The 25,222-nt window shown below is 55.7% G+C and overlaps 4 protein-coding genes across 14 annotated transcripts in view; 3 read left to right on the forward strand and 1 right to left on the reverse strand.

Moving 5' to 3' along the window:
• Nucleotides 1-1,813: 1,813 nt before the first annotated feature.
• On the forward strand, nucleotides 1,814-15,759 carry UBA7 (ubiquitin like modifier activating enzyme 7). Of its 7 annotated transcripts, XR_004312175.1 has the most exons (25): nucleotides 1,815-2,053; nucleotides 2,137-2,305; nucleotides 2,402-2,536; nucleotides 2,646-2,752; nucleotides 3,096-3,186; nucleotides 3,290-3,425; nucleotides 3,606-3,703; nucleotides 3,797-3,943; nucleotides 4,364-4,546; nucleotides 4,700-4,807; nucleotides 4,964-5,044; nucleotides 5,122-5,277; nucleotides 5,367-5,532; nucleotides 5,610-5,815; nucleotides 5,915-5,997; nucleotides 6,065-6,248; nucleotides 6,321-6,395; nucleotides 6,647-6,830; nucleotides 7,339-7,421; nucleotides 7,701-7,793; nucleotides 7,884-8,075; nucleotides 9,646-9,738; nucleotides 9,814-9,914; nucleotides 10,382-10,569; nucleotides 15,630-15,759. XR_004312175.1 is itself a non-coding variant. In XM_032458485.1 (24 exons), the coding sequence occupies exons 1-24, from the start codon at nucleotides 1,998-2,000 to the stop codon at nucleotides 10,509-10,511; spliced, it is 2,910 nt and encodes a 969-aa protein (XP_032314376.1). In that variant the 5' UTR covers nucleotides 1,814-1,997; the 3' UTR covers nucleotides 10,512-10,596. The 7 variants fall into 7 exon arrangements, 6 of the variants coding, with proteins under 6 accessions (XP_032314376.1, XP_032314374.1, XP_032314375.1 ...); XM_032458485.1 differs by lacking the exon at nucleotides 15,630-15,759 and having other exon boundaries at nucleotides 1,814-2,053; nucleotides 6,065-6,101; nucleotides 10,382-10,596; XM_032458483.1 differs by lacking the exon at nucleotides 15,630-15,759 and having other exon boundaries at nucleotides 1,814-2,053; nucleotides 2,420-2,536; nucleotides 10,382-10,596.
• Nucleotides 10,761-13,076, reverse strand: INKA1 (inka box actin regulator 1). Its single transcript, XM_032458489.1, has 2 exons — nucleotides 12,368-13,076; nucleotides 10,761-11,603 (listed from the first exon to the last, which is right to left on the reverse strand). The coding sequence occupies exons 1-2, from the start codon at nucleotides 12,416-12,418 to the stop codon at nucleotides 10,803-10,805; spliced, it is 852 nt and encodes a 283-aa protein (XP_032314380.1). The 5' UTR covers nucleotides 12,419-13,076; the 3' UTR covers nucleotides 10,761-10,802.
• CDHR4 (cadherin related family member 4) lies at nucleotides 13,232-22,384 on the forward strand. 3 transcript variants are annotated; one of them, XM_014563667.2, is made up of 19 exons: nucleotides 13,232-15,272; nucleotides 15,630-15,814; nucleotides 15,928-16,090; nucleotides 16,168-16,259; nucleotides 16,746-16,856; nucleotides 17,481-17,584; nucleotides 17,763-17,899; nucleotides 18,152-18,335; nucleotides 18,433-18,586; nucleotides 18,851-18,944; nucleotides 19,255-19,458; nucleotides 19,537-19,676; nucleotides 19,904-20,054; nucleotides 20,148-20,368; nucleotides 20,586-20,728; nucleotides 21,225-21,281; nucleotides 21,383-21,470; nucleotides 21,693-21,720; nucleotides 22,232-22,384. In XM_014563667.2, exons 1-19 carry the CDS (start codon nucleotides 15,011-15,013, stop codon nucleotides 22,285-22,287), a joined length of 2,574 nt encoding a protein of 857 aa, XP_014419153.2. In that variant the 5' UTR covers nucleotides 13,232-15,010; the 3' UTR covers nucleotides 22,288-22,384. The 3 variants fall into 3 exon arrangements, with proteins under 3 accessions (XP_014419153.2, XP_032314379.1, XP_032314378.1); XM_032458488.1 differs by lacking the exons at nucleotides 13,232-15,272; nucleotides 15,630-15,814; nucleotides 17,763-17,899 and adding an exon at nucleotides 20,867-20,947 and having other exon boundaries at nucleotides 15,963-16,259; nucleotides 17,481-17,618; nucleotides 21,690-22,374; XM_032458487.1 differs by lacking the exons at nucleotides 13,232-15,272; nucleotides 15,630-15,814 and adding an exon at nucleotides 20,867-20,947 and having other exon boundaries at nucleotides 15,963-16,259; nucleotides 17,763-18,335; nucleotides 21,690-22,374.
• A 1,885-nt stretch (nucleotides 22,385-24,269) lies between these two features.
• Nucleotides 24,270-25,222, forward strand: part of IP6K1 (inositol hexakisphosphate kinase 1) — a 62,217-nt gene continuing 61,264 nt past the window's right edge. The window contains exons 1-2 of one of the 3 annotated variants that reach the window (XM_032458501.1): nucleotides 24,287-24,489; nucleotides 24,850-25,113. The gene's annotated coding sequence lies outside the window, so the exon portion shown is untranslated. Of the gene's footprint in view, nucleotides 24,490-24,849; nucleotides 25,114-25,222 lie in introns of all 3 variants that reach the window. The other 2 variants (XM_032458499.1, XM_032458500.1) reach the window with 2 other exon arrangements.

The raw sequence follows: 25,222 nt of genomic DNA on the forward strand, positions 1-25,222 counted from the left end.
GTTCTGGAATTAAATAGTGGTGATGGTTACACAACATTGTGAATGTACTTAATGCCACTGAATTGTACATTTTAAAATGGTTAAAACCACAATTTTTAAAAATACATCTCTATTTTAATGAAAGCTTAAAAAAAATCAGGAATGGATGTTGAATTTCATCATATATCTTTTGGTGTCTATGAAAGATACCACTTACTTCAGAATCTGGCCCTGGTTTCTGTACTTAGTACATGTGACACATCCAAAAAATATTTATTGAATGGAAAAAAAACCCACAATAACCTATCATTTCACACCCACTAGAATGGGTATAATTTGGAAAAAAAAAAAAAAAACAGCTTGGCCATGGTGTGGAGAAATAGGAACTTCCGTACATTGCTGGTGGAAAACAGTTTGTTAGTCCTTCAAAAAATTAAACATAGAATTGCCATATGACCCAACAATTCTACTTCTAGGTATATACCCTAAAGAACTGAAAACAGGTACTCAAATACTTGTTCTGGAATGATTGTAGCAGCACTATTCATAATATCCAAAAGGTAAGAACAACCCAAATATCCATCAACAGATGACTGGACAAACTGTGATATATGCATGTAATGGAATATTATTCAGCCATAAAAAGGAATGGTGTACTGATACATACTACAATTGGGGTGAACCTCAAAAAAATTAAGTGAAAATAAAGAACAGATACCAAAGGTCATATTTTGTATTAATTCCTTTTATATGAAATATCCAGAATAGGCAAATCGCTACAGACAGAACTGTATCTAAGTGTTTGCCAGGGTGATGGGGTTGGGAATGAGTAGTGATTATTTAATGTGGTCAAGGTGTTCTTCAGTGGGTGATGAATAAGTTTTGAAGCTGGAGAGAGATGATAGTTGCACAATATTGTAAGTACACTAAACGCCACTGAATTGTATACTTAAAATGGTTATTTTAATGTATGAATTTTATTTCAATTTTTTAAAAAAGAATTTAGGATAGCACCTGGTTTGGCTATTGTGGAGTTTTGTGGGGAGCTGGCGCCAAGTTCCCAAGAAAGCAGAAGGAGACATCTGTAGGTGAAGGGTACATAGGACCTCTCTGTACTATTTTTGAACTTCAAGTCTATATTTCAAAAGAAAAGTTTAAATTTAAAATAAGGTCACATGTGATCATGGCTGCCCCATGCCTCACACTCTCAGATCTGGCACCCAGATACTGACCACCCTCTTGGAATCCTGGGACTCATCGGTGAGAGACCCTGATTGGCCACCTAGGGCTGTCAGCTGTCCTGATCTTGCAGCTGTGAGCAGAGGGGACTCCCTGAGAGTTCCTGAGGAGATGGCTCAGGGTTAGGCAAGCACTCCCAAAGGTGTTAGGCTCCATCCCAGGTCTGTAGTTTAGGTCCTGGAAGTGGGACAACTTAATCCCATAAGTTCTCACAGCCTCTGGGATGGGACTGGCTCTGTCTTCTAGGGTCTCTAAGTCTCTGAGTGTGGGCAGGCAGCCAAGCAAGTCATCAGGACAAGGGAGTTCCCACCAGCACTCTGTGGGTGAGAAGCCCATTCAGGCAGGAGCTCCTGAGGGTGATCGGGGGCCGAGGTTTGGGATGTCTAGGGAGCTACAGGAGACTACAAGGATCCCTCCCACGGCTCTGCCCCCTTTCTCAAGAGAGATACCTGCTCTCACACGGGCAGAACAGAACCAGGAACTCTGTCCCACCTTGCCAGTGCCCTAGGGCTGCCAGAACTCATTTTTGCCAGGCTGTCTGTGCAGGACAGGCTGGAGGCGGGACCAAGAACCAGCTCAGTCTAGTTTCACTTTTACTTTCATTTTTCCCCAAACTGACAGAGGAAACAGAAAGCTGTGACCAGCAGCGTCCTTTACTCCTTGGCCTTAGTGCCTGTTTGCATTACCAAGGCTGGGCACTGACTCCTGCTGGCACTGCCTCCCATACAGAGATCCTATCTATAATTGCTTCAGCCTGTCGTCCAGCCCCAGGCCTCAGGATGAATGTCCTGGAGACTTCCAAGTTGCTGGATGAAGAGCTCTACTCTCGGCAACTGTGAGGCCTGAGGTGGGGAGGAGAGCGGGGTGGACTTCTGACTTCTGGTCTCCAATTACCTGCCCTCTTACCTCTACCTACAGGTATGTGCTGGGCTTGCCGGCCATGCAGAGGATTCAGGGAGCCAAGGTCCTGCTGTCAGGTCTTCAGGGCCTGGGGGCTGAGATAGCCAAAAACCTGGTCCTGATGGGTGTGGGTATCCTCACTCTTCATGATCCTCACCCTACCTGCTGGTCTGACCTGGCTGCCCAGGTGAGGGTCCTTGGGAGACTGTGGGTTTCCAGGCCAGGTTGGGGGTAGGGCTCAAGAGAAAATTCCTTGCTTAAGCCAGACTGGGTCTGTCTTTAGTTTTTCCTCTCAGAACAGGACTTGGGAAGGAGCAGGGCTGAGGCATCTCAAGAACTTCTGGCTAAGCTCAATGGAGCTGTTCAGGTGTGCATCCACACAGGTGACATCACTGAGGACCTGCTGCTGGACTTCCAGGTACCCTCCCAGCCCTACTCTCCAGGCTAGCCCTGTAGCCACCTCCAGGCTGTAGCAGTAGGGTGGGCCCAAAGTGGTTCTGGCCCTGCTGATCTTGAGGTCCGCCCAGGTGGTGGTGCTGACTGCCTCGAAGCTGGAGGAGCAGTTGAAGGTGGGCACCTTCTGCCACAAACATGGAGTCTGCTTTCTAGTTGCGGACACTCGAGGCCTCGTGGGGTGAGTGAGACAGCTTGCCTCGCCTGCCACATCCATACAGCAACTGGTCCCAGTGCTGTCCCCAGCTCCAGGCTTGCTCCAGAGCCCCTCCACCCAATCCCAGGCCTGTCCCAGCATCCCCTCTCAATTCTGGTGCCCAGTCCCACTCGTCTGCCTCCTCTACCCTGCCTGCAGACTTGCTCCAGTAAATCCTTCCGACTCCAGCTTCCAAGCCTCTCCCAGCATTCTTTTCCTAATTCTTTTCCCAGTTCCTCTGGGCTTGCCCTAGTGTCCCCCACCCTTCATCATAACCATGGTGGTTAACCACTGAGCCATCTCAGTAACCCCTACTACCCCACCACAGGCAGTTATTCTGTGACTTTGGTGAGGACTTCACTGTCGAGGACCCTACAGAGGCAGAACCCCTGAGAGCTACCATCCAGCACATCTCCCAGGTGGGTGCTAAGGTCTGGGCGCTCACCTACTGACTAAGGAGGGGCTGCTGGAGCCTGTGGAAGGCAGATACAGGTAGCCCTGAGCAAGCCACCTCTTATCCAGGGATCCCCTGGCATTCTCACCCTGAGAGAAGAGGCTGATGCCCACCACTTCCACAATGGGGATTTGGTGACTTTCTCAGGCATTGAGGGCATGGTGGAACTCAATGGCTGTGCTCCTCGGCCTCTCCACGTGCGGGGTGAGTCAACCCCACTCCAGGCCCCCGTTGTGGGTGGACACAGCCTGGTCCATGGGGAGAGGTTCTCCTTCCACCTTCCTCAGGGTGGAACAATGTCAAAGACATAGATGTAAGACAGGATGGGGTGTAGGGAACTCCTGGAGTTCAGGGGTCACACTGACTAGGCTGGATCTCCTCCAGAGGATGGGACCTTGGAGATTGGGAACACAGCAACTTTCTCTCGTTACTTGCGTGGTGGGGCTGTCACTGAGGTCAAGAGACCCAGGACTGTGAAACATGTGAGTTTAAGTGCATCTGAGGTGAGGGGTTTGGGCGCCTTGCGGGGGCCCACGGGGTTCTGGACCTGACCCTGAGCTGAGTGCCCCCTTCAGGAGCCCCTGGATGCAGCCCTGCTCCAGCCCCGTGTGGTGGCCCAGAGTCCCCAGGAAGTGCACCGTGCCCACTGCCTGCATCGGGCCTTCCGTGCACTGCACACATTCCAGCAGCTCCATGGCCGCCCTCCTCGGCGGTGGGATCCTGTGAGTGGCCCCAATGCCCCTTTCCCAGCCTGTGTCTTAATGGGGCCTCACTTTCCAGGAGGCAATGACTATCTCACAGATCCAAGTTTGAATCCAGAGGCAGTTTCCCACTCATCTAAAGGAGATGATAAACACTATCTCCAGACCAGAGGCTGGGTCAGTGAAAAGGCCAAGCACAAAGCCTGGGGACCCATGCTACTCCTAACCTCTCATATCTGGTCTGGAAGCTGCCCCCAGGTTGGAGAAGCCTCCAGGGTTGTTGTCTGGCACTGGGTATCCTCTGGTGGGGCTTCCCAGTCTGGCAGCTGGAATTCCATCCCACCTAGGCTTCTGCTTCCTCTTCTGTGGAACAGGGTGGATGGCTGCCTGAAGGATTGGAGCTTCAGGGGGATCCTATACCCATGGAGTTCTACCCCATAGGTTGATGCAGAGATGGTGGTGGGACTGGCCCAGGCCCTGGAACCACTGAAGGGGACAGAGGGAGAGTCATCGGAAGAGCAGCTGGATGAGGCTCTAGTGCGGACAGTCGCCCTGAGCAGTGCTGGTAGCTTGAGCCCCATTGCAACCATGCTGGGTGCGGTGGCTGCCCAGGAAGTGCTGAAGGTGGGCACAGGAAGAGGCAGGGCGGGGCTAGGATGGGTGCTCAACACCAGACGGCAGCCCTGGGGGATTCACCAACCTGGGTGCAGCCCTCAGCCAAGATCTGAGGGCATTAGGAGGTGGAAGGAGTCCCCAGCCTAAAGTGCTGACTTCTAGGCAGTCTCCAAGAAGTTCATGCCCTTGGACCAGTGGCTGTACTTTGATGCCCTCGATTGCCTTCCAGAAGATGAGGAGCCCTTTCTCAATCCTGAAGACTATGCACCGGTGAGAACCTGGGGTAGGGGTGCAAGCCTTATCCAAACTCAGGACAATGGGGAAACTGGAAGACTGGTCCCAAAATCCTGGCCCGGAAAACTTGGTATAAGAGGGAGATGCAGCAGAAGCCAGTGGCCATCACTGACCGCTATCTGTGTCCCCTAGAGAGACTGCCGCTATGACGGGCAAATTGCCGTGTTTGGGGCTGGTTTTCAGAAGAAACTGAGCCACCAGCACTACCTCCTGGTGAGCCTTGTGGTGAGGTGGGGAGTGAGCAGGGTGGGGCCAGGCCAGGCCCTGGCTAAGGTTGTTCCTGTTGGCAGGTGGGTGCTGGTGCTATTGGCTGTGAGCTGCTCAAAGGCTTTGCCCTAGTGGGCCTAGGGGCTGGGGGCAGTGGGGGCGTGACTGTTGCCGACATGGATCACGTGGAGCGCTCCAACCTCAGCCGGCAGTTCCTCTTCAGGCCCCAGGACATTGGTGTGAGTGCCCACCCCTCCCCACATCCGTGTCCTGAAATGTCCTCCTGTAATACATACCCCACACCCAAGTCTTCACACTTTCTTCTCAGAGGCCAAAGGCAGAGGTGGCTGCTGAGGCTGCTCATCACCTGAACTCAAACTTGAAGGTGACCCCGCTCACCTACCCACTGGATCCCACTACAGAGCACATCTATGGGGACAACTTCTTCTCCAATGTGGATGGCGTGGCTGCCGCCCTGGACAGTTTCCAGGCTCGTGAGTGCTCGACCTGGGAACTCAACCCCTTGTCTGAGACTGCCCACCCCACTTCTGACCCTCTGCTCCTTTGCCAGGACACTATGTGGCTGCTCGCTGCACTCACTATCTGAAGCCACTACTGGAAGCGGGCACAAATGGCACCCGGGGCAGTGCTTGTGTGTTCATGCCGGATGTGACTGATGTCTACAGAGGCCCTGCCTCGGATGCAGATTCTGAGGATGCCTCCTACCCTGTCTGCACCGTGCGGTACTTCCCCAGCACAGCCAAGCACACCTTGCAGGTGGGAAGGACCCCCAGAGACTCCTACCCAACCTGGCTCCATCCTCAGCTGCAGAACTGTTCCCTAACTGGCACCTCATGGTTCCTCCCTTCCCCTTAGTGGGCCCGGGATGAGTTTGAGGGACTTTTCCATCTGTCTGCTGAGACCATCAAACGCTACCAACAGGAAGGCCACCCACAAGGGTGAGTAAGAATTCAGAGCCCCTGTCAACCAAGAGGCTTAGCCTCAGACTTGCTCCTCTGTCCGCAGGGCACTCATTTCTCTGGCTGACATGGATGGGCCACAGGTACTGACCCTGCTGCAGGTGGTGCTGGGTGTCCTGAGAGAGCGTCCACAGACGTGGCGAGACTGCGTGCTGTGGGCCCTTGGCCACTGGCAACTGTGCTTCCATTATGGCATCATACAGCTGCTGAGGCTCTTCCCACCTGATAAAGTGGGTACTAGGAGTCAGGAGGATGAGTGCTCAGGGTGGCCAGACAGAGTCCAGCAGCCTCCATTTCCCTAGGTGCTTGAGGATGGAACACCTTTCTGGTCAAGTCCCAGACAGTGTCCCCAGCCCTTGGAGTTTGACGCCAGCCAAGTGAGTGGAGTCTTTTGGGAGCCCTGAGAGGGGAATGTGGCCCCTAGAATGGAGGTGAGCACCTCTGTATTTTGCAGGAGAGGGAGATGCTGAGAGGGAGAGAGCCCTATCTGTGCACATGGGGGTGTTCACATGTGAGGCAGATGCAGGTGTTCAAACAGATCCACAAATGGGCAGTGACCCCCACCCCACGCGCCCATCCAAGCTCACTCAAACCCATGCATCTGCCCCTGCTCTTGGTCTCACTGCAGGACATGCACCTCCTCTATGTGTTGGCAGCTGCCAACCTGTACGCCCAGATGCATGGGCTGCCTGGCTCTCGGGACCAGACTGAGCTCAGAGGACTGCTGAAGTTGCTGCCACTTCCTGAACTCCAGGACTTGGCCCCCATCTTTGCTAGTGACCTGGAGCTGGCTTGGGCTTCTGCTGAGTTGGGTGAGATCCCTGGCCCTGGCCCTAGCCCCCATCCTGCCACTCAAAGGCCTGACCCTGTCCTCAGCCTGTGCTCCAGAAAGAAGACGGGGTCAGGGGAAGGCAGCCAACTTACTACCTTTCAGGCCCTCTGACCTTGCTTCTGTCTAGCCTTGGCCCCTCAGAAGGCCCTCTCTTCTGCCTACCTCACCCCACCTTGTTCCCTTGGCCGACTCACCAAATAAACAAACAAACAAACGAAAATAATAAAAAACACAAACCACTGGGCCCTGGGGAGCAACTAGCTGTGGCTGCTAGATAAAGACAGAACTACATACATGTATGTGCACGCACACACATGCACACACAGGTGTGGGCTGGGGCTCCTAGGGAGATTGCAGCATCAATCAAGGGGTCTCACTGTAAGTGGGAAGTGCTAGGCTTGGCAGGGACCAGGGATAGGCACTGGGCTCCTGGAAGAGTGCAGGACTTGGGGTCTAAGGATTGTCCCAACACACCTTTCCCCCGACAGGCCCTGAGCACTTGAAGAAACTGCATGAAGCCCTGGAAATCTGGAGCACAGGCCCTCCCCTGGAACCCTTGATGTTTGAGAAGGTGGGAGCCCATCTGGGGCTGAACAGACAGGCTAGAGAGGTTGTTGGGGAAGGTTAAGAACTAAATCTCTTGGTCTGAGCCCCTTGGTCTGAGTTGTCCTCCCAGCAGGACCCCAGGAGCTCCTCACTTCCCTTGAGCCTCAGCCTCCTTATCTGTTAAGTGGGTAGATGTGAGCATCTAGCCCACAGTATTGTGTGAAGACCTGTGCAGTGGCACAGAGTTGGCCAAGGTGAGGGGCACTGGGGCAATGTTAACACTACCGTGCCTTGGCCCTCACAGGACAATGACAACAACTTCCATGTGGATTTTGTGACAGCAGCAGCTAGCCTGCGAGCTCAGAACTATGGGATCCCACCGGCCAACCGCACTAAGGTAACTTGCCCCTTGGGACTCAGGCCTGGAGGTGGGGTCAAACCCTAGACTTACACCTCAGGCCCAGACCAAATCTTCTGTCTATGGCAGAGCAAGCGAATTGTGGGCCGGATTATCCCAGCTGTTGCCACCACTACAGCGGCCGTGGCTGGCCTGGTGGGCCTGGAGCTATATAAGGTGGTGGGCGGGCCACGGCCCCTCAGTGCCTTTCGCCACAACTATCTGCACCTGGCTGAAAACTACTTTAGCCGCTGGGTACCTTTTGCCCCAGCCATCCAAAAGGTGAGCCCTTGACAACACTTCCCCGACACCAGGCCTGAGTTTTCCCTGCAATCACCCTACTCGGGCTTCAGGCTGTCACCAGGACCCAGACTCTGGGGGAGTCCTCAAGACTCCCTCCAGCCCCCTCCCTGCTGCAAAGCCAGGCTGGGACCTGTCAGACACAGGAAGCAGCCGTCAGCCACCCCCACCCTCCAACCCTCCGGGTCTGGGGGAGCTGCAGCTTTAACTCATTAGTGGAGCCAGACATCCCCCACATCCCCCTCCTTCCCACGAGTGCCCCTGAGGGGGAAGGGGGACTAGGGCCCTAGCCCCAAACAGAGCTGAACATCAACACTGCCTGCGTGGCATGGCATCCATCCTCCTCTGGCCTGGACCTTCCCCTCAAGCTGAGTTGAAAGACACTGAGCTCTCCACCATGGGGCCCTGTGTGGGGTGTGCAGCCCTGTGGGGATGTGCACGCTCATGTCACATGTGAGTGCACTGGGGTCTGGGCATCCCTGGCCCTGTGGTGTGTGGGCATGGAGGGAGCATGCTTGCACATCTGTGTGCCAGGTGGGACTACAGGGCTTTTTCACTATGTGGGCTTGCATGGGTGTGCGTGTGAGTACACATGTGGGTGTTCCTGGGCTTGTGTGCATGTGTGTTCCTTCAAGTGCAGGGCTATGAGTGCCCCTGGCTGTGTGCCCAGGCTCTGCAATAGTTGGCATTTCCTTAGGGCACAAGGAAGGGTGTAGAGAGAATTTCCTCACCAGGAGAGAGGCGAGAGGTCATGGGCCAGTGCTGCTCTTGCTGAGCAGCTCTGGGGTCCTTCAGGGTACAGCACACAGAGCCCCTTTGTGAGGGGCCCAGCCTCTAGCTAGAACACAAGCTGCCTTTGTCCATGGAGGAGGGGGAGAGGGAGGGGAAGGATCCTCCATCTCACCTCTGGCCTCGTCTCAGCTTGACCCCACTGTTTTCTGGGGAGCTGGCAGAGCCCCCCTGTCTTGGCCCCTGGCTGTCTGCCACCTTCTGCCCTCAGCTCTGGGTCCCAGAACCTCAAGACTCTTGAAATAAGGAAGGAAAAAGGGGACAGAAAGAGGAGGCCTCTGTGGGCTGTGTCACTGCTTGGGTCACTGTGCCCCTTGCCTGTGTGCCCATGAGTAGTCCAAGGCCCTGGTAGTAAAGGATTAGAGGACAGGATGTACCGCCTACCCCCCTACCCCAGCTTCCAGCCTTGCATTTGAGGAACAAGCAGCTTTATCAGAGACTGCAGTGGCCCTGTTCCCGCTTCCTCAGGAAGCATGTCCCTCCAACACACACACACACACACACACAGAGCCTGTGTGATGGATCGCCTGTTTCCCTGTGCGGGGGCCCCATATCCCCATTTCCTGTGCTGGCCTCAGCATGGGTGGGGAGGGTGGTGAGACTCTGGGCCTAGATCCCACCTTCCACCCCCACCCCCTGGCTTCTGCTTCCTGCCTCTAGTCCAGCTCCTCCCCTAGGAAGGGGCCATAAGCTGCTAGGGACAGGGGGAGGGGGAGGGGTGTGTGTAAGAAGCTTCTCACTCCTCGCCACTACCACCCCCCAGTTCCAACACCTGGAGTGGACCTGTTGGAAACGCCTAGAAGTGCCTGCTGGGGAGCCGGAGAGGACCCTGGAGTCGTTGCTGGCCCATCTCCAGGTGTGCCCCATTCCTGCTCTGTCCCCAGGCCTGGCCCAGCCTGGCCCAGCTGGCACCTGACCTCTCTCTGTCTAGGAACTGCTGGGGGTGAGGGTGACAATGCTAATGCGTGGCCCGGCCGTGCTCTACTCTGCAGGATGGTCGCTTGAAAAGCAGGCCTGGCACCTGCCCCTCAGGTGAGCCCACACCTGGCTCTAGCCAGGTCTCATTCTGTCCCTGGAAGTTGGAGGTGGGAGAAAAGTAGCCTTCCCTCTTTCCAACCTCATCTGGGCCCCTCACACCTTCCTGAAGTTTTCTTTTGCCAAATGGAGCCAGCAAATGGTCTGGGGGTGGGCGGAGGGCCAAGAGCCTGAGGAGGGGCCTCTAGGAGCTGCCTGCTCAGCCAGCCCCACCAGCTCCTCCACACCCTGCTCAGCTCCCCTTTCCCAGCCCACTCCCAGGGGACTCGCAGCTTCCTGCCTCCTGCCCGCCCCGCCAGCCACTCCTAAAATAGTTTCAGATGTTTCCTGTCTTGGGCCATTCTTGCTCCTGGCTTGGGCTCCTTATGGCCCACCAGCACCTTGTAGTCCATGCCAGGACACTCTCTGCCTGCCACTGCCCACCTCCCCAATCTCCCCCAATCCTCTCCCCACCATGCCACCAGGGTGACGGAAGTAATGCGGCAGGTGACCGGCCAGGCACCTGAGCCTGGACAGCGGGTGCTGGTACTGGAGCTCAGCTGTGAGGGTGATGAGGAGGACACTACCTTCCCACCCGTGCACTATAAGCTGTGACAAGGCAGCAGCCTCACCACCCAGCTCTGTCAAGCTCTGCATCCCAATCCCTCAGGAGGTACTCAATAAATGCTTGTTGAAGGAAGGACAGGATGGATGACGGAACACGAGACAGGCACACGGGGTGTGACATGGGTATGACAGGGACCCCTGCAGGGAGGAAAAAGGGTCTATAGATTCCCCTGCCTGATTTGTGCCTTGCAGGGCTGAGGCTGCCTCCTGGAGCCTCAGGGGTATGGAACCAGGACAGTCCAGAGAAAGGCTTTTATTGTCCCAGGCTGGAGGGCAGGGTCAGAGGTAGCTGACAACATCATTGCAGATGATGGGCTGGCGACTGCGGCAACTCATGAGGGCTGCAAAGCGTGAGACATCTGCAGGCAGTTCAGGTTCCGGACGAGGTGGGCATGACAATCGCTTTCCTGCCATGGCTGCCCGGCGTGCCCTGGCCAGCTGGCGCCGCAGCTGCTCAGAGAGGCCAAGCAGGAACTGGGGTGGCCGGGCACGGGCACGGGAGCCACCCCTGTCATCCCCCTCACCCGCTGCCTCAGGTAGCTCCATCCAGTTGTGCACCAAGTCAGCAAAGCAGTTGTCCCCCAGAACTAGGGGCTGGCGACTGCGACCTCTGCTCAGCAGGGCTGCTGTCCAGTCCTCAGCTTCCAGCCCCTGCCAGTGCTCCAGGCAGGCATCTGGGGTGGACTTGGGCCGTGGTCGGTGGGCAGGTGGTGCACGGGCCACAGGAGCCCCACTAGGCAGGGAGATGCCACTGGCTGAGAGACGCTGTCTGTGGGGGGTCCGTGCAGGGGGTGCTGGGTGCTGGAGTACGGGTAGCTCTTCCTCTCTCCATGTGCTGCCTGACACCTCTGAGAAGCCAGAGTCCCAGTCCAGGGCATGCTCCTTAGGGGTCCCCAAGACTATACCCCTGTTTCCTGTCACCACAGCTTCTTCCTCCTCTTCCTCCACACCACAGACTGAGTCCTCTTCCAAGGCATCTGGGGCCCTGAGCCGGTGCCTGAGCCGCACACCTGAGCCGGGTTTGGTGGGTGGCGGAAGAGGGCCAGGCATCTGGGGTGAACCTGTGTCCCGGCCACACAGCTGCAGAGGAACAGAGGGAGGAACAGAGGGCAGAAGTCGGAGGGGCAGTGCTTGTACCCCTGCCTGCCTGGCCAGACCAATTCCAAAACAGAAGGCCCAGGAGGGCTGGATAGGCCTGCAGGCCTAGGCAGCAAGGCCTCTAGTGGGCACAGGGCCGGCATGGGGCGCTGGCACACGAAGCTCGTGTGGCTCCCATCGGCCGACCTGGTGGCAGTCCGGCAGGCTGCAGCACGCAGAGCCAGGCAAGTCGGTACCCGCCACCAGGGCGGGAGGCAGGGTTGCGGGCCTGCATCGGGAAGTAGGTCCTGCTCAGGGCTGGGGTCTGGGGGTGGTTGGCATCCCATGCCTCTTGAGGGATTCAGCTCCCTAAAGCCCGCAGCGTCTTTCAGAGAAGGATAAAGTACTTGCTACGTGGGGTGTAGAGGACGGAGGTACAGGCTAGTCTGGAGTAGGGGGCATTCATAGCAGCACCAGTACTTTAGTCCCTCGCAGTCCCCTGCTCCGCCCCGAAAGAAGTTTCTCCCCCCAATTCATCCGCCGCGCCGGCAGCGCGGCCAGCTGGGCGGCTGTTACTTGATGCCCAGCGCAGCTCCCAATCGTCCGAAACCCGACGCGGGCCATCTGGGCCATCTGCGCCGCCCCGCCCCCATTCTGCCTTGGATGGGCACTCGGGACAACCCCCCAACCCGTGTGTGGTTCGGGCTGGATCGCAGCCAAGCACCCCACACACGTCCTCACGAATCACACCCGCTCCCAAGCCTCACCAATTCCCAGCGCAGCTGGCCCAGGAAGCTGTCAAGCCGAGCGCTGTGCATCCCGGTGCCAGAGCCCCCGCCAGGCCTGCCAGTTCCTCTTAGAACTCTAGCGGGAGCGGCGCGGAAAGGGCCCGGCGGGCCGTCCAGCGGCGCCCTTGCCCTCCGCCTTGTTCGGCGGACTCCTCCCTCTTCGTAGCTCCCGCAGCGGCCGCCGCCCCAACATCTGGCAGCTGCGCCCCGCCCCTGGCGCCCCAGCCAATGGCGCTGGGGCGTGGCTGATGTGGCCCCGCCCCCTGGGCCCGGCCGGGTGGGCGAGCTGGACGCCCACTCCCCACTCCGCCAGCTCTGGAGGGAGGGGCGGGACTGTATCTGGAAACCCCGTGGGCTCCGGGCCGGGACTCCTCGACGTCCTGGACAGCTGAGCTGACTCCAGGTCCGCTGTAGGACCCAGGACAAGTCGCTTCTCTGTGGTAGCCCCAGCGTTCCCAGTTTTCCTGGGACAGAACTGTGGTCTCTCCTGCAGGGGCCCTGGGAGCGCGCGGGTTTCCCGGCTGCGCCCCTATGCGGGCGGACCACCCCCAGTCGTCGGACCCCGCAGTGCCGTGGCCCACTCGGGGCCGACCCACCAAATCTGCTCCTGGAGCCAGCCCTGACAGTCCCTAGGAGTCGATGGGATGGGTTCCGCGGCCCCTTCGAGGACGACGGGAGCGCGGAACCTCGCGGCAACACCGGGGAGGAGCCTCAGTCAAGGCCCAGTCCCCGCCCTCTCTGCCCGCGTCTGCGGCGAGCTAGGCGGGGCCGCCCTCTAGTGGGCAGCGCGCGATTAGCTGCGATTCCTGCCGCGACACCCGCATCCCCTCTGACGGTACCACATGCAAACTGGGAGCGCAGGGATTTAGCGCGGCGCTCTCTCACCGAAATGGTCAGAGCCTGTTCCCTGAGGCCATTCCATAATCGGAGGCTAGGTTCAAGGACACAGACTAACTGGAGACAGAACTAGACAAGTCACTAGACAGAAAAATACCGGGGTATGAGGACGAAGGGCTCGCTTGAGAGAAGAGATTCTCAGAGATTGCATTCTGTATGGGATCTGGATAAGCCATCAAGGAGAGATCCAGAAGAGGGGTATTTTAGGTAGAGGAACCATCCAGTTAAAAGCCCTGAGAGGACAGGAGCTGGACAGGGCTTAACAGAAAGAAGGCCCAGATGTCTTATGATGGTGGTAGTTAGGGGAGTGAAGAGGTCAGCAAAACCAGGTTCCTGGCATTCTTAGAAAGGAATAAGGGGTTTTGTTCTTGGTCTGGTGGGAAGTACTGAAGGCTTTTGAGCAGGGAATGACCTGGGCTGGCTCCTGTTTAGATAATTGCTGCTCTGAGAGAATTACTCTGTAATAGAAGTGGAGGCTCCTGCCCTCATCCAGCAAGGGAGGGGAGGGCCTGGGTCCGGGTAGGTCTGGTGCAAAGAAGGGGGTCACCCCTTCTGGGATGTGTTTTGGAGTTAAAGTCGTCTTGCTGATGCATGAATATGGGAAGGGAAAGAGGAGTATCTAGCATGACTCCTAGATTTCTGGTCTGAACAACCGATTGGCTGAAATTGCCATGATTTGATCCAAGAAAGACTGGAGAAGAGTGGGTTTGGAGAGCAAAATCAAATGATCATTTGTGGACACATGACCCTTAAGATACTTGTTAGATATTAAAGAGGAGATGCACAGTCAGCCATTGGGTGTGTGCCTCTGTTGTCTGGGAGGGAGATCAGCACTGAAGCCTTGGATCTAGGAACCAAAGGGAATGGATGGTATTTAAGGCCAGGGACCTGGATGTGAGTGGGAAGGTGCACAGTGGAGGGCAGCAGTCAGACTGAGCCCTGGAACACTCCACTGGGGGAAGGTAGAGAAGATGAAGCAGAACCAGCAAAGAAGCTTAGCAGGAGCAGCCAGGAGGTGGGAGGAAACCAAGAGAGTATGGGTACTTAGGAGCCAAGGGGAACAAGCATCAAATGCTGCTGTGAGGAGGTGAGACTGGAGAACAAACTACTGGATTCAGCAGTATGCAGGTCTCTGAGGACTCTGACAAGGGCAGTTTTATGGAGAGAGGAACAAGCTCAACTATGATAGGTAGAAGAGAGAGTAGAGGTGAAGAACTGGAGAGAGCAAGTGTAGACAACCTTTTAGAAATTGACTTCTAACATAAATAAAATGATTAGACAACTCTCAAAGGTACAGCTCCATAAATGTTAAAATCTGTAGACACCTGTGCAACTGTCACCCAGATTAAGATATAGAATATCACCAGCCACTCCAGGAGGCCACTTTGTGTCCCCTCCAGTTGATATCCCCAAAGATGACCACTGTTTTTATTTCTGTCACCAAGGATACTTTTATTTGTCAAATGTAGACAGCTTTTGAGAGATTCTGTTGATGGCTGGGCTCAGATTTTATAGGCAGATAATGTTCTAATGGTGAGTGGACAGCTGGGGTTCAGATTCTGTGGGGTAGCAGGTCCTGGGCACACTTTTCTTGTGTGCTGTGCTTGCTCTGTCTCCAAGACTGCATGGCCAAGACTTCGGTCTTGAGCCTCAGTTTCCCCATGTGAAGCTTGATCCTTCTCCCCTCACATCTCCTTCAGATTGTAGTCATGAATAGCGGAATTCATGGGGAGCAGTGAAAATTGGGGGTGTTCCAGGCCTTTTGATGCCTGTCTAGAGCCTAGAGCTCAGTCACCAGGGATGGGTGGGGCTAGGATCTTGGAAGCCCAGGAGTCCCGCCTGTTTGAGCAACTAACCTGGCAACTAGCCTGGCAACAGGGTGGGCCTGACAAACACGTCTGGCTTTCTGGAGTCTCTGCAGTCTATCTTCAGGCCACTATGGTGCTGCTCAGGCCCCTGGTGCTTCTTGTTGCTTTGGTTGTCTCTGGTGAGGAGCTGGTGGGTGGAGGAGCTCCAGTTCTTACCCCATGACTCCACAGAAGAGTAGAGTCCTGATCCTTCTCTGATAAGCTATCACGGAGGACAGGGGCTGGGGGGAGACAAGAAAGGGCAAAGATCTGAACCCCTGACCCTCATTCCTTATCTTGGCTGCTTTCTCCACCAAATTCTCACTCCCAGTCTGTGAAATGAGCTGACACGTGGTTGGATGTGGGGATAAGGAAGGATTTTAGCTGCCTGTCCCCCAGATGTGGCCAGGCCCTAAGGCAGAAGGGAAGGACTCTACTTGTGGGTATGTTTCCATGATCATGGGGGTCCTCCAGCCTGAATCATCTCTTCCTCACAGACCTCCATTGCCTGCCCTGGTTCATAAATGTCTCTGAGAGCCAGGGACCTGGTACCATCCTTCAGTCTTTCTTCTTCAACTGCTCTTCATACATACCCACCCTGAAGTTGCTCCATGTGCAGCCACCCACCAACTTCTTCAACCCACCCAGCCTGACCAGGTGGCAGGGGATCTATGTGGCCAAGGTAAGGTAATGGGACCATGGGAGGACAAGGGGAGACCCTAAATTCACAAAGCCAGAAATGATGTCAGGGGATGGAGAGCCTAGGCCCCACAAGGCACTGCAAACCTACCACAGATAACCTTGAGCAGCTCGGCCCAGCTGGATGCCCTGGTAGTGAACCACTATGAGCTGCAGCTGCAGTTCACATGTGGCAACCATACGATGGAGGGACCACTCTCTGTGGATGTGCAGCGGGACCCTGGTCACATCCAGTGTGCTGGGAGATTTGCCAGCCCAGGTGAGGCCAGGAGCAGCAGGTGGGGGTGTGGGCAGGCATTGCCTGAACAGAGCCTCCCTGACCTCCCCTCTGGCCAGCTGGGGAAATCATTCAGGTGCCAGAAATGGTCACACCTGGGGCCCGGCTGTACACTCTGCTGCTCCCAGGCATGGAACTCCAGGGAGCCCAGGTAAGCCCTGCACATGGGCAATGGAGGGAGGGGGCCAGGATAGGAGGACTGGGGTGACCAAGTCCAGTCTCTGCAAGGCCAAGCATAGCCTGCAGAGGGACTCTTTAGTCTATAGCCGAGCCTCTGCATGATGCATGTTCTTGGAGAGAGCCACTGAGGGCTGCCCACCCCACTATGACTGGTCCTAGAGGAACATCTCAGGGGCTGAGTTTTTTAAAGTTCTTCTGTATGTACTGCGTTCTCCATGAAAATTCTCTATCATTTTTGTAATCCAAAAAAGAAATGTGGTTAAAAGACAAAATAATTGATTTAAAAGTAGAGAGGATTGAGGATCAAGGCCAGGGGGAACCCAGGCTAGAGTGTCAGTGGTGGGTGTGGGAGCGTTGAGAGTGGACAGGTACCTGGTGGGTTGTTGGGGGATTTTGACAGGGATGCTTGGGGGCACTGGGTCTAGGGATGGGGCCTCCAGCATCTCTGTCCTGTCAGATGAGCATCACCAGTGCCCAGGACCCTCCATACTTCCCTGGACATTTCTCCATCAATGGGCAGGGCTGGCTGCAGGCACCGTCCCAGGGCCTCAAAGGACAAGCTCAAAAGGTAAGCATGACTGGGGACCAGGAGATATCCATTAATTAGGCACAAAATTGGCAGAGCCATCACCTCCTGGAGGTTTGTTTGTTCTTGGCCTCCTCAGTCATGCTGCCTTTCCCAGACATAGTCCCTACCTGCACCGGCTGCCCCATGCTGTCTGTCCTCCCACCTTGGCCTGGTTCTGTGCTGAGCTCTTAAGTTCTAGAAAGAAAAGGGATCCCTGGCTTCAGGAGCCCATGATGACTCTAATAGAAAGAAGAAAGTTCTATGTCATCACACAGGAAGAGAAAGTTCTGGGTACAGTGGCTAGTGTAGTCTGGAGGAGGTTAGAGAAGTTCCTTCTTTAAAACTTCCACATCTTAGTGACTGGCTCTTAGCCAAGTCTAAGATGATAATTTACATTGTGATTGACTCAGATATTACTCTTTTAGGGGTTGTGTGAACCCTAATAGAAGGACTTAAGACCCAAAAGAGTGAGACTCAAAGAAGTATCTGTCAGCAGAGTGACAGGTCATGGGGAGGAGTGAGTGTGGTACCTTTTGGGGAGCTGCATATTTGAAGGGAAGACTGGGCACAGACATACAGGTAGACACACACCATGGTTCCCTTCCTGTTCTGTGTGCACCGCAGGTCTTCCAGCTTCAGATTCTGGTGAACTTTGGACAAGGCCAAAGCTGCCATGGGATGCTGATTGTGAAAGTTTTGCCTGCTCCCTCCAGCCAGGTCTCCTTCCTGTAAGGCTCCCCTACCCTGGGAACAGTCGGGAAGGTAGGACCTAGCCCCAGGGAATTAGGAGTAGGATTAAAGTGTGGGGTTGCTGGTGCAGCCCCAGCTGGCTCCAGTAAGAAGGAAGACCCAAGGGAGGGGCCTGTAGACAGGCAGGTAGGAGCCAGTACCCTCATTTTGGTCCAGGGAGCAAACTCAGAATATCACCATCCCTGAGAACCTCGTCCCTGGGAGTAAGGTGGTTCAGGTCCAGGCCCGGGGCTTCGATGTGCGCTACGAAATCCTCTCCCCGATGCCCTGCCCGCTCTTCTCCATTGGACGCGGTGAGTGGCGTAGAGGGTGGGTACCCAGATGCCTCTGCGGCTGTTCTAGAGGTGACCCGTACCTCCTCGCTCTCGTAAGAAACAAGCTTGGAACTGAGGCAGAAAGTTGGGGACCGGAAGTTAGAAACGAGACTTGGAGGAGTGGCCAGACTCTACGCTTTCCCCCGCGGATGGATCGGTGGGAGGGTGGGAATCGGCAGGAGCTGGGGGCGAGGCCGAACTGTGCGTCCCTCGCCCTCCCACCCCGCCCAGTCGACGGCCTGGTCCGGACCACCGCGCCACTTGAGCTGGCGCAAGCCCCAGGCGCTGCGGTCACTAGGCTTCAGGTGAAGGCCTTCGAGCGGCTCTGGCCATGGGCCAGCGCCAAGCTTGAGCTCACGGTGGACGTGCAGTCGGTCAACCGCTGGCCCCCCCACTGCCTCCCAGCGATGTTGGTGTGAGTACAGGCAAGCCTTACTTAGGCTGTGGGGGCGAGAGCCACTTTTCGCGGCCCAGCCCCACCTCTCGCCCTGCCGCCCGCTCTCTGCTCCCAGGACTCAAATCCCCGAGACCACTCCTGTGGGCACCGTGCTGAATACCATCACTTGCACTGACCCAGACTCTCCAGGCTCCACCCTCGACTACCAGCTGATGTTCCACAGACCTCCTGGTACGGCCAGCCTCTGCCTTCGAGACAGAGTCCTGCAGGTACCCAGCCCCAGCCACCAGACACACGTGCCGGGTGCTTGGGATAGGAAGAGGGGGACGAAAGGGAGGTGGGGAAGGGGAGGCTAACGGTCTGTGGAACCCGAGACCATGAGGGCGAAGGAGACCGTGGTGGAACCAACCTGCTTTGCAGTCTGGAAAACAGAGGATCAGGGTAGGCTATCTGTGGATACCCTGGCCCGAGGCAGAACAGCATGGCTCAAGGCTCTCCCAGGCTGGAGCCTCACTCTCTGGTCCTCTGGCTAGGTGAATGCCACACTGGATTGTGACACTCCTGGGGCCTGCTTTCAGTATGCAGCTTCCATCCTGGTGCTGGATAACGGTCAGCCCCTCATGACCAGTGAGTGATCATACCCAGACCTTGACATTCAGGACATGGCTCTTCTGTATGCATTTTCCCACTCTCAGGACGAGATCACCTCTCCTCCCTCAGAAACCAAAAGAGCAAGGTTGTCTCCACTAAAGACCCCTGAGTGAGGCACATCTCTCCTCTCTTAGATGCCCCCAGCAGAGGAGGTCTATTGCCCTCCCTTCCTCTAGACCCTCTCCTTCCCTAAACCCCCAGGACAGGGCCACATCTCCCTCCTCAGAACCCCAGGGCAGGGCTGGGCAACCCCAGGCCAACTCCCTGACATCTGAATGGCTTCCAGCTGAGGTGCCAGTACTCGTGATGGTGACACCTGTCAACGAGTTCACCCCATCCTGTGTGCCACGCACATTTCGGGTTCGTGAGGATGCAAGACCCCACACTCTGCTGGGCTCTGTGCTGGGCAGTGACATGGATTACCCACATGACAGCATTGAGTTCTACATCTCTGGTGGATCTGCCCCCTTTGCTGTGGACCGTCTCAGTGGTACTCCCACCCCAGGGCTGGGATGGAGAGGTGGAGCCAGAGTTGACTGCAGGCTAAGGTTGTGGCTATCTCTTCTAGGAGAGGTTCGCCTCCTGGGGCCTTTGGACTATGAGCTGCAGAAATTGTACAGGCTTACTGTCCTGCTGAGTGACCACAGCCAAGACCAGGATCCCACCTGCCACCACTCAGGCTCCTGCACCATAACCATTGAGGTTGAGGTAACTGAGCCCTGAGACCTTGGAAGGAATTCAGATCTCCCTCTGGCATTCTGCTTTTCCACTCTGTGCCTCAGTTTCCTCTACTGGTTAGCTGGAGACGGGTGGGATGTCACTGTGGAAAGCTTTGGAGCCTGATGGCTGACACCTACGTTCTGGCTGTAGTGGGTGGAGGCTCAGGGGCTAGTCTGAGGATTTGGGGAGTGGGTGACCTGTCTTCCTTCCTGCAGGATGTGAATGATCATGCTCCTGAGTGTGAGCCCCCATTTCAGGAACTCACCATCCACAGTCACCTGGGCCACAGTGTGGAGGTGACCAAGGTGTCATGTCGGGTTCCCCAAGAGCCACACCGCCTGGTCTTCTCCTACAGCATTGTGGGAGGTGAGGGCCATGGTAGGGGTGGGCTACCAGGCTGTGGGGGAGGAGCAGGCCAAGGCCAGCAATGGCCCCCTTCTTCTGCCACTCTGTTTTCAGGGAATAGTCAGAGCCGATTCAGCCTGCAAGGAGCTGTCCTGGTGTACAACGACCTCATGTTGGGGCTCTCCTGGCCAGAGCAGCCCCATACTTATGAGCTCTTGATCCATGTGGCTGATGCAGGTCCCTCCACCCCCCACCTCAGCACCACAACCACTGTCATTGTTCATCTAGTTCCTTGGACGGCCAGCACAGTGGCCACCAGCACCCACAGAGCTACAGTGAGAGGGGTCCACAGGCTATTGGTGGGTGGGGAGAAAGGATCTTGGAGGGTGTGGGGACCTAGTTTTCCACCTGGAACCGATGTGGGGAACCGATGAGTGCCAAGAGCCTGACAATTCAGAAGATCAAATCTGGGGTGTGAGATGGTCCAGCCCTTGGAGTTGGATGATCAGGGCATTTTGGCAGGGCAGTGGTAAAACTATGGCCCTATTTCAGGTGTCTTCAATGATGACACCCCTGCTTGTGACAGACATGGAGGCTTTCTGGCAGCCAGAGTCCTGGTTTGTGGTGGTGCTGACTGTGACAAGTGCCCTTCTCCTCCTGGCTCTGGGCTGGCTCCTCAGCAAGCTCCTTCAGGGGTAGGGTTCCTATCCCTGTGCTGTCTGCCTCCTCCCAGCCCACCAATGGACCCCATCTGTGATAGGTACTTTCAACCAAGATTTGCCCAAGCTTATGAGCAGCCAAACTGGTATTAAGTAGGGCTGCCCTCTCTCCAGTGTTTGTCAGGTTACAGGCAGTGAGATGCTGAGAGGAAGTTGTCTCAATCATTGGCAGAACCCAGTCTTGGAATGGGATCGGTATGGATGAAGCCCAGGGCTTTGGACTCTGAGTCTGTCATGCATTGGACATTTACCCCTATTCCTGACCCCTGCCCTCCACTTGAAACCTGACCTTCCCCTAAGACTCTTCTTATGGGCACAGGATTGAACCCAGAGGAAGGTGAGGGTAACAATGTGGTCATTGCATACAGACACAGGCTATCCCCAGTAAAGGGGGCAGATTGAATGGTATTAGTTCCTGGAGCCAGCAGGTCTGCTGGCCCTCACTGCTTGATCCCTCCTTCTGGCATTTTAGGTTGGCCCAGGTGCTCCAGGCACCAAACAAACCAGCCCAGGCTCTGCTCCTAAACAGGTAAGCCTCATTTGCATACCTTTATGCCTGGAAGTCCAGCTCTTAAACTCAGACTGGGGCCTGGAGGCTTATGCTATACTCCTGCTCCTACTCTATCCCAGTAGCCAAGGAACTGAGGGGCCCATTGAGGGGTTCATGGAGGCACAGAAGATGGAGACAACACAAGCACCCAGCAGTGTCATGAGCCTGGTATGGTCAACCCACCATCTTGTGTAGTGGGCACCCTGGCTGCTCCAGAGTATTCCCCTGCCAACCCTGCCCCCTTCCTCTTGGATGGCTATCCCTCTGGGAGGGCCCATACCAGCACCATCGGGATGGAGGAGGCAGGTGACCTCTTTGGGGACAGGCCTCCACCTGCTCGCCATGGGCAGAATTCAACTCATTGCACTCTCTCATTTTTCACTTCAGCAGCATTTTGATGGCAGAGCACAGGACTCCCGTGAGTCCCCCTCTTTCCAAACCATTCTCCACTTGGGCCCACTTTCTCTCCGTACCCCATCTCAGTATCTCCTCCTACCACCAGGCATCCACTATCTACTCTTTCCCTGAATGGGGTGTCTCCCCCCTAACACCTCCATTGACCTTTCAGCCAGTGTTTGCCAAACACCTGTGGGACCTGGTCTGATTCCTGCCCACAGTGGAAGAGGGGGAAGGTGGTGAGGAGGGAAGCAGCCCTCCAAATACTCCAATGTCACCATGAATTCTGGCAGAGTAATCTGACACTGGGCTTCGGGGGGCTGGTGTCCAGTTTAGGGAAATCAAGGATGTTTCCTGTGCATTTGAGCCAGACTTCAAAGGACTTGATAAAGGAGAGAGCGTCAAGGTGGATCAAGCAGAAGTAGGGGGGTCACACCAAGGGTCCTGGAATATCTTCCCTTAACCTTATGGGAGGGAGGCAGTTGTGCTAAAGCCAGCAGTGATGTCTCTCTCTCCTGACCTTCTGAGCTCAGGTACAGGCAGAGATTACCTGTTCAACACACATACAGGAGCCCGGCGCTGGGTCTGAGGCCAAGAAGCTGCTTCATATTTGTGGAATTTCTTCTTCACATGATCATGGGCTATGTTTCAAGTTGATTCGATAATAAACAAAATTACAAACAGAAGAGTCCTAGCCTTGTAACCTACATGTGGGAGAAGCTCTGAAATCTGTGGTCACTTGTTCTCACTTGGAGAATGCCCTGCCTTGTAGGAACACTCTAGGGAGGAGTAAGGTTATTTTTTTTTTTTTTGAGAAGGCATTGTACAATGCTCTGACAGTGATTAATGTTCTGCAGAGGTAAGAAGCTGTTATCCTTGTTAGTGACTGTGGGGGCCTCCAGTTGGCCTATCCCCTCAGAGGACACCTGCTCCAGCAGATAGGGAGGGCCCAGGACCTTCCTTTTCCTACTGAAAGGAGGCCATTGTTTGAGAGCCACACCAATCTCCAGGGCAATCTGCTGACTGTATGTGGAGGTTTTCTTGAAAAGGATCTGGAGCATTTCCATTGCGGTGAAGGTTGGTGCAGACTTGGGCACCCCCATGGCGTGACTGGCCATGGAGGAATTGAGCAGGTGTCCTCATTTCTTCCTAATCTGTTTCTTTCTAATTCCTTGGCCCTCGGTCCTCCCTGTGCTGAGCTGAGCTGCTGGACGTGGGCAGGTGGCCTACAGTAACCTGCAGGAGGGCGGGTTCTATCGGGTGTAGTGCAAGCCCACTCCCCTCTGCCCGGCCTGGCATCAGGTCTCAGGTTACTGCCAGCTCTCCCCCAAGGACCTCCTGTCTGGGTGGAGGTTACCTTTACTGTAGTGTCCTCCAAGTTCTCTCAATCTCCTCCCCTCTGTCAAGTCTGTGGACCTGAACCCTCTCAGGGTACCAGAGAACCTCCCTTCCTGAGCCAGTTGTGGTGACCCAGGTGGAAGAAGCAGCTGAGTGCCTTCTGGGGTGGGAGGTGGGGCGGGAAGCGTGCTTTGTGGTGCTTCCAAGTAAAGTGAGGGTGTTAGAGCAGGCCTCAGAGACAGCAACTTGACAGCAGTTGGTTAATGGAAGTGGTTTCAGGTAGACTTTTCCTGAGCACTTACCCTGCTCTAAGGGCTCATTAAATGTTCATCTCTGAAGAGCTTGATTTTTATCCTCATTTTACAGATGGGGCAATCAAAGCTCAAAAGTCACAAAGCTAGCTAGACCCACTTGCTGTGGGTCAGGCTGGGTGACTGCATCTGAAACCAAGCCCAGGGTTAGGTGCTCTGTATGGGGGATAACTGTACTCCCAAGACTCTTCGTTGGCCTTGGTGGCACATCAGGCAATTAAAGGGAAAAAAGATGTCATAAGAACTCAAGACTAGATGCTCTAGGGCAGAAAGAGAGAATGCATGCTGTGTGACAGGGCTTGTGCTGGTGCCTGAACGTCAAGCAGAAGGAAAAATGTGGGCAACGCGCCAGGGGCTGCTGGGGCAGCACAGAAGGCTGCACCTTGGTACTGATGAAGGGCAAAGCTGAGAAAGCTTCTGGGAAGAGGGCACTATAGACGGGAGTCAGTAAGTGGAGGAACGAAACCCGGGGTTTCCATTTCCAGAGGTGGCATAACCTTGGTCTGGCTTCCCATTCTGAGCCTCAGTTTCCTCACCAGTGAACCAGGGACAAGTCTTGCCTCCCAAGCTGGATGACAAGAAAAGCATATAGCACACAGCACAAATTCGCTAAGTGTGCATAAGTGTAAGAAGACGATGCCGGACCCGCACGGAGGCCACATACGCAAGAATACCAAGGGCGCTAACAGCCTCGAAGAAGCCAGCACAAGCTCTGCCGCCAGCAACGCTGGGAATGGCGCGCATGCGCCAATTCGTGTCGTCACAGTCACGTGCTGAGGCGTTCGGCACGGGCCGCCAGAGTTAGGCTCTGACTGACAGACCAGCCGACCTGTCAGCGGGAGGCACTCCTCCGAGTGTCGGGCAAAGAGGCTGTTGATTGGGGATATTCTCAGCTGGGGGCGGGTTCTTTGCCGTCCTGGTTACTATGACTCCCGGCCCCCGCCCCCTCGGCTGGCCGCCATCTTGTTGTTGATCCGTACATAGTGGGCAGCGCCGGGAGCAGGACCGAGTGCCCGGTGCGGGGCCGCTGCTGCGGGGCTCAGCCACCTGCGCTGCCTGCCAGGGGGCGGGCCGAAACCTGGAGGCCCGGGGGGCCCAGCTCCCGTGGGGAGCCGTGGGCGCCCGCTGCCCGGGCCGGGCCGGTAAGTGACAGGAGCCGGCCCGAAAGACCAGGCTGACGCCGTGGGGTGGGCGGCCGCGGGCGCGGGGTTGGAGCTGGCGCGTGCAGGGTAGGGGCAGCGGCTGAGCAATGCTCGAGCGTCCTGACTGGCCGCCCGTGGAGCCTCCTAGATGGTGTCGCTGAGGCCGTAGGACGGCTTTGGGGTGGAGGTCTGAGAGCCCCACTCCCAAAGGCTATCCGGCGGGTAGCGGGAAACTAGTTTCTCTGACCGAAATCCTGGGCTTCTCTGACCCTCAGCGCTAATCCGTGTCCACTGCCAGCTTGATGTTCTCCGGGGTCTTGTGTTGCTCCCGAGTGAGCAGTAACGTACCGTTTTTCTTAGGTGTCGCTCCTGCGACTGACTTACAGACCGCTTGAGACTAAGACTAGACAAAACAAGCGAAAGCCCCCGCGAAACGGGCAGGCCAGTGTGACGGCCCTGTGATTCTGGCTGAGCGAAGGCCCTCTGCCCGGCGCCTGCTACCTCTGCTCCTCGGAGCGCACCGTTGTCTTTTACCTGAAGGGCCTGGTTTAACGTCCATGATGCCCGAGTTTTATTTTGGGACATAATTTCTATGATTCTAGACCATCACTTTTTGGAGTTATGGTAAGATCTTCCTCTTTTTGCTCTAGGAGAAAGTGAATATCGTGGTGATGACTTGATTGATTTTATCTCGTAAACGCATATTTTGCCAGTGTAATCAGGAGACAGAGGA

This window comes from Camelus ferus, chromosome 17, assembly GCF_009834535.1.
Source record: "Camelus ferus isolate YT-003-E chromosome 17, BCGSAC_Cfer_1.0, whole genome shotgun sequence".
In the NCBI taxonomy this organism is placed as follows: Eukaryota; Metazoa; Chordata; class Mammalia; order Artiodactyla; family Camelidae; genus Camelus; species Camelus ferus.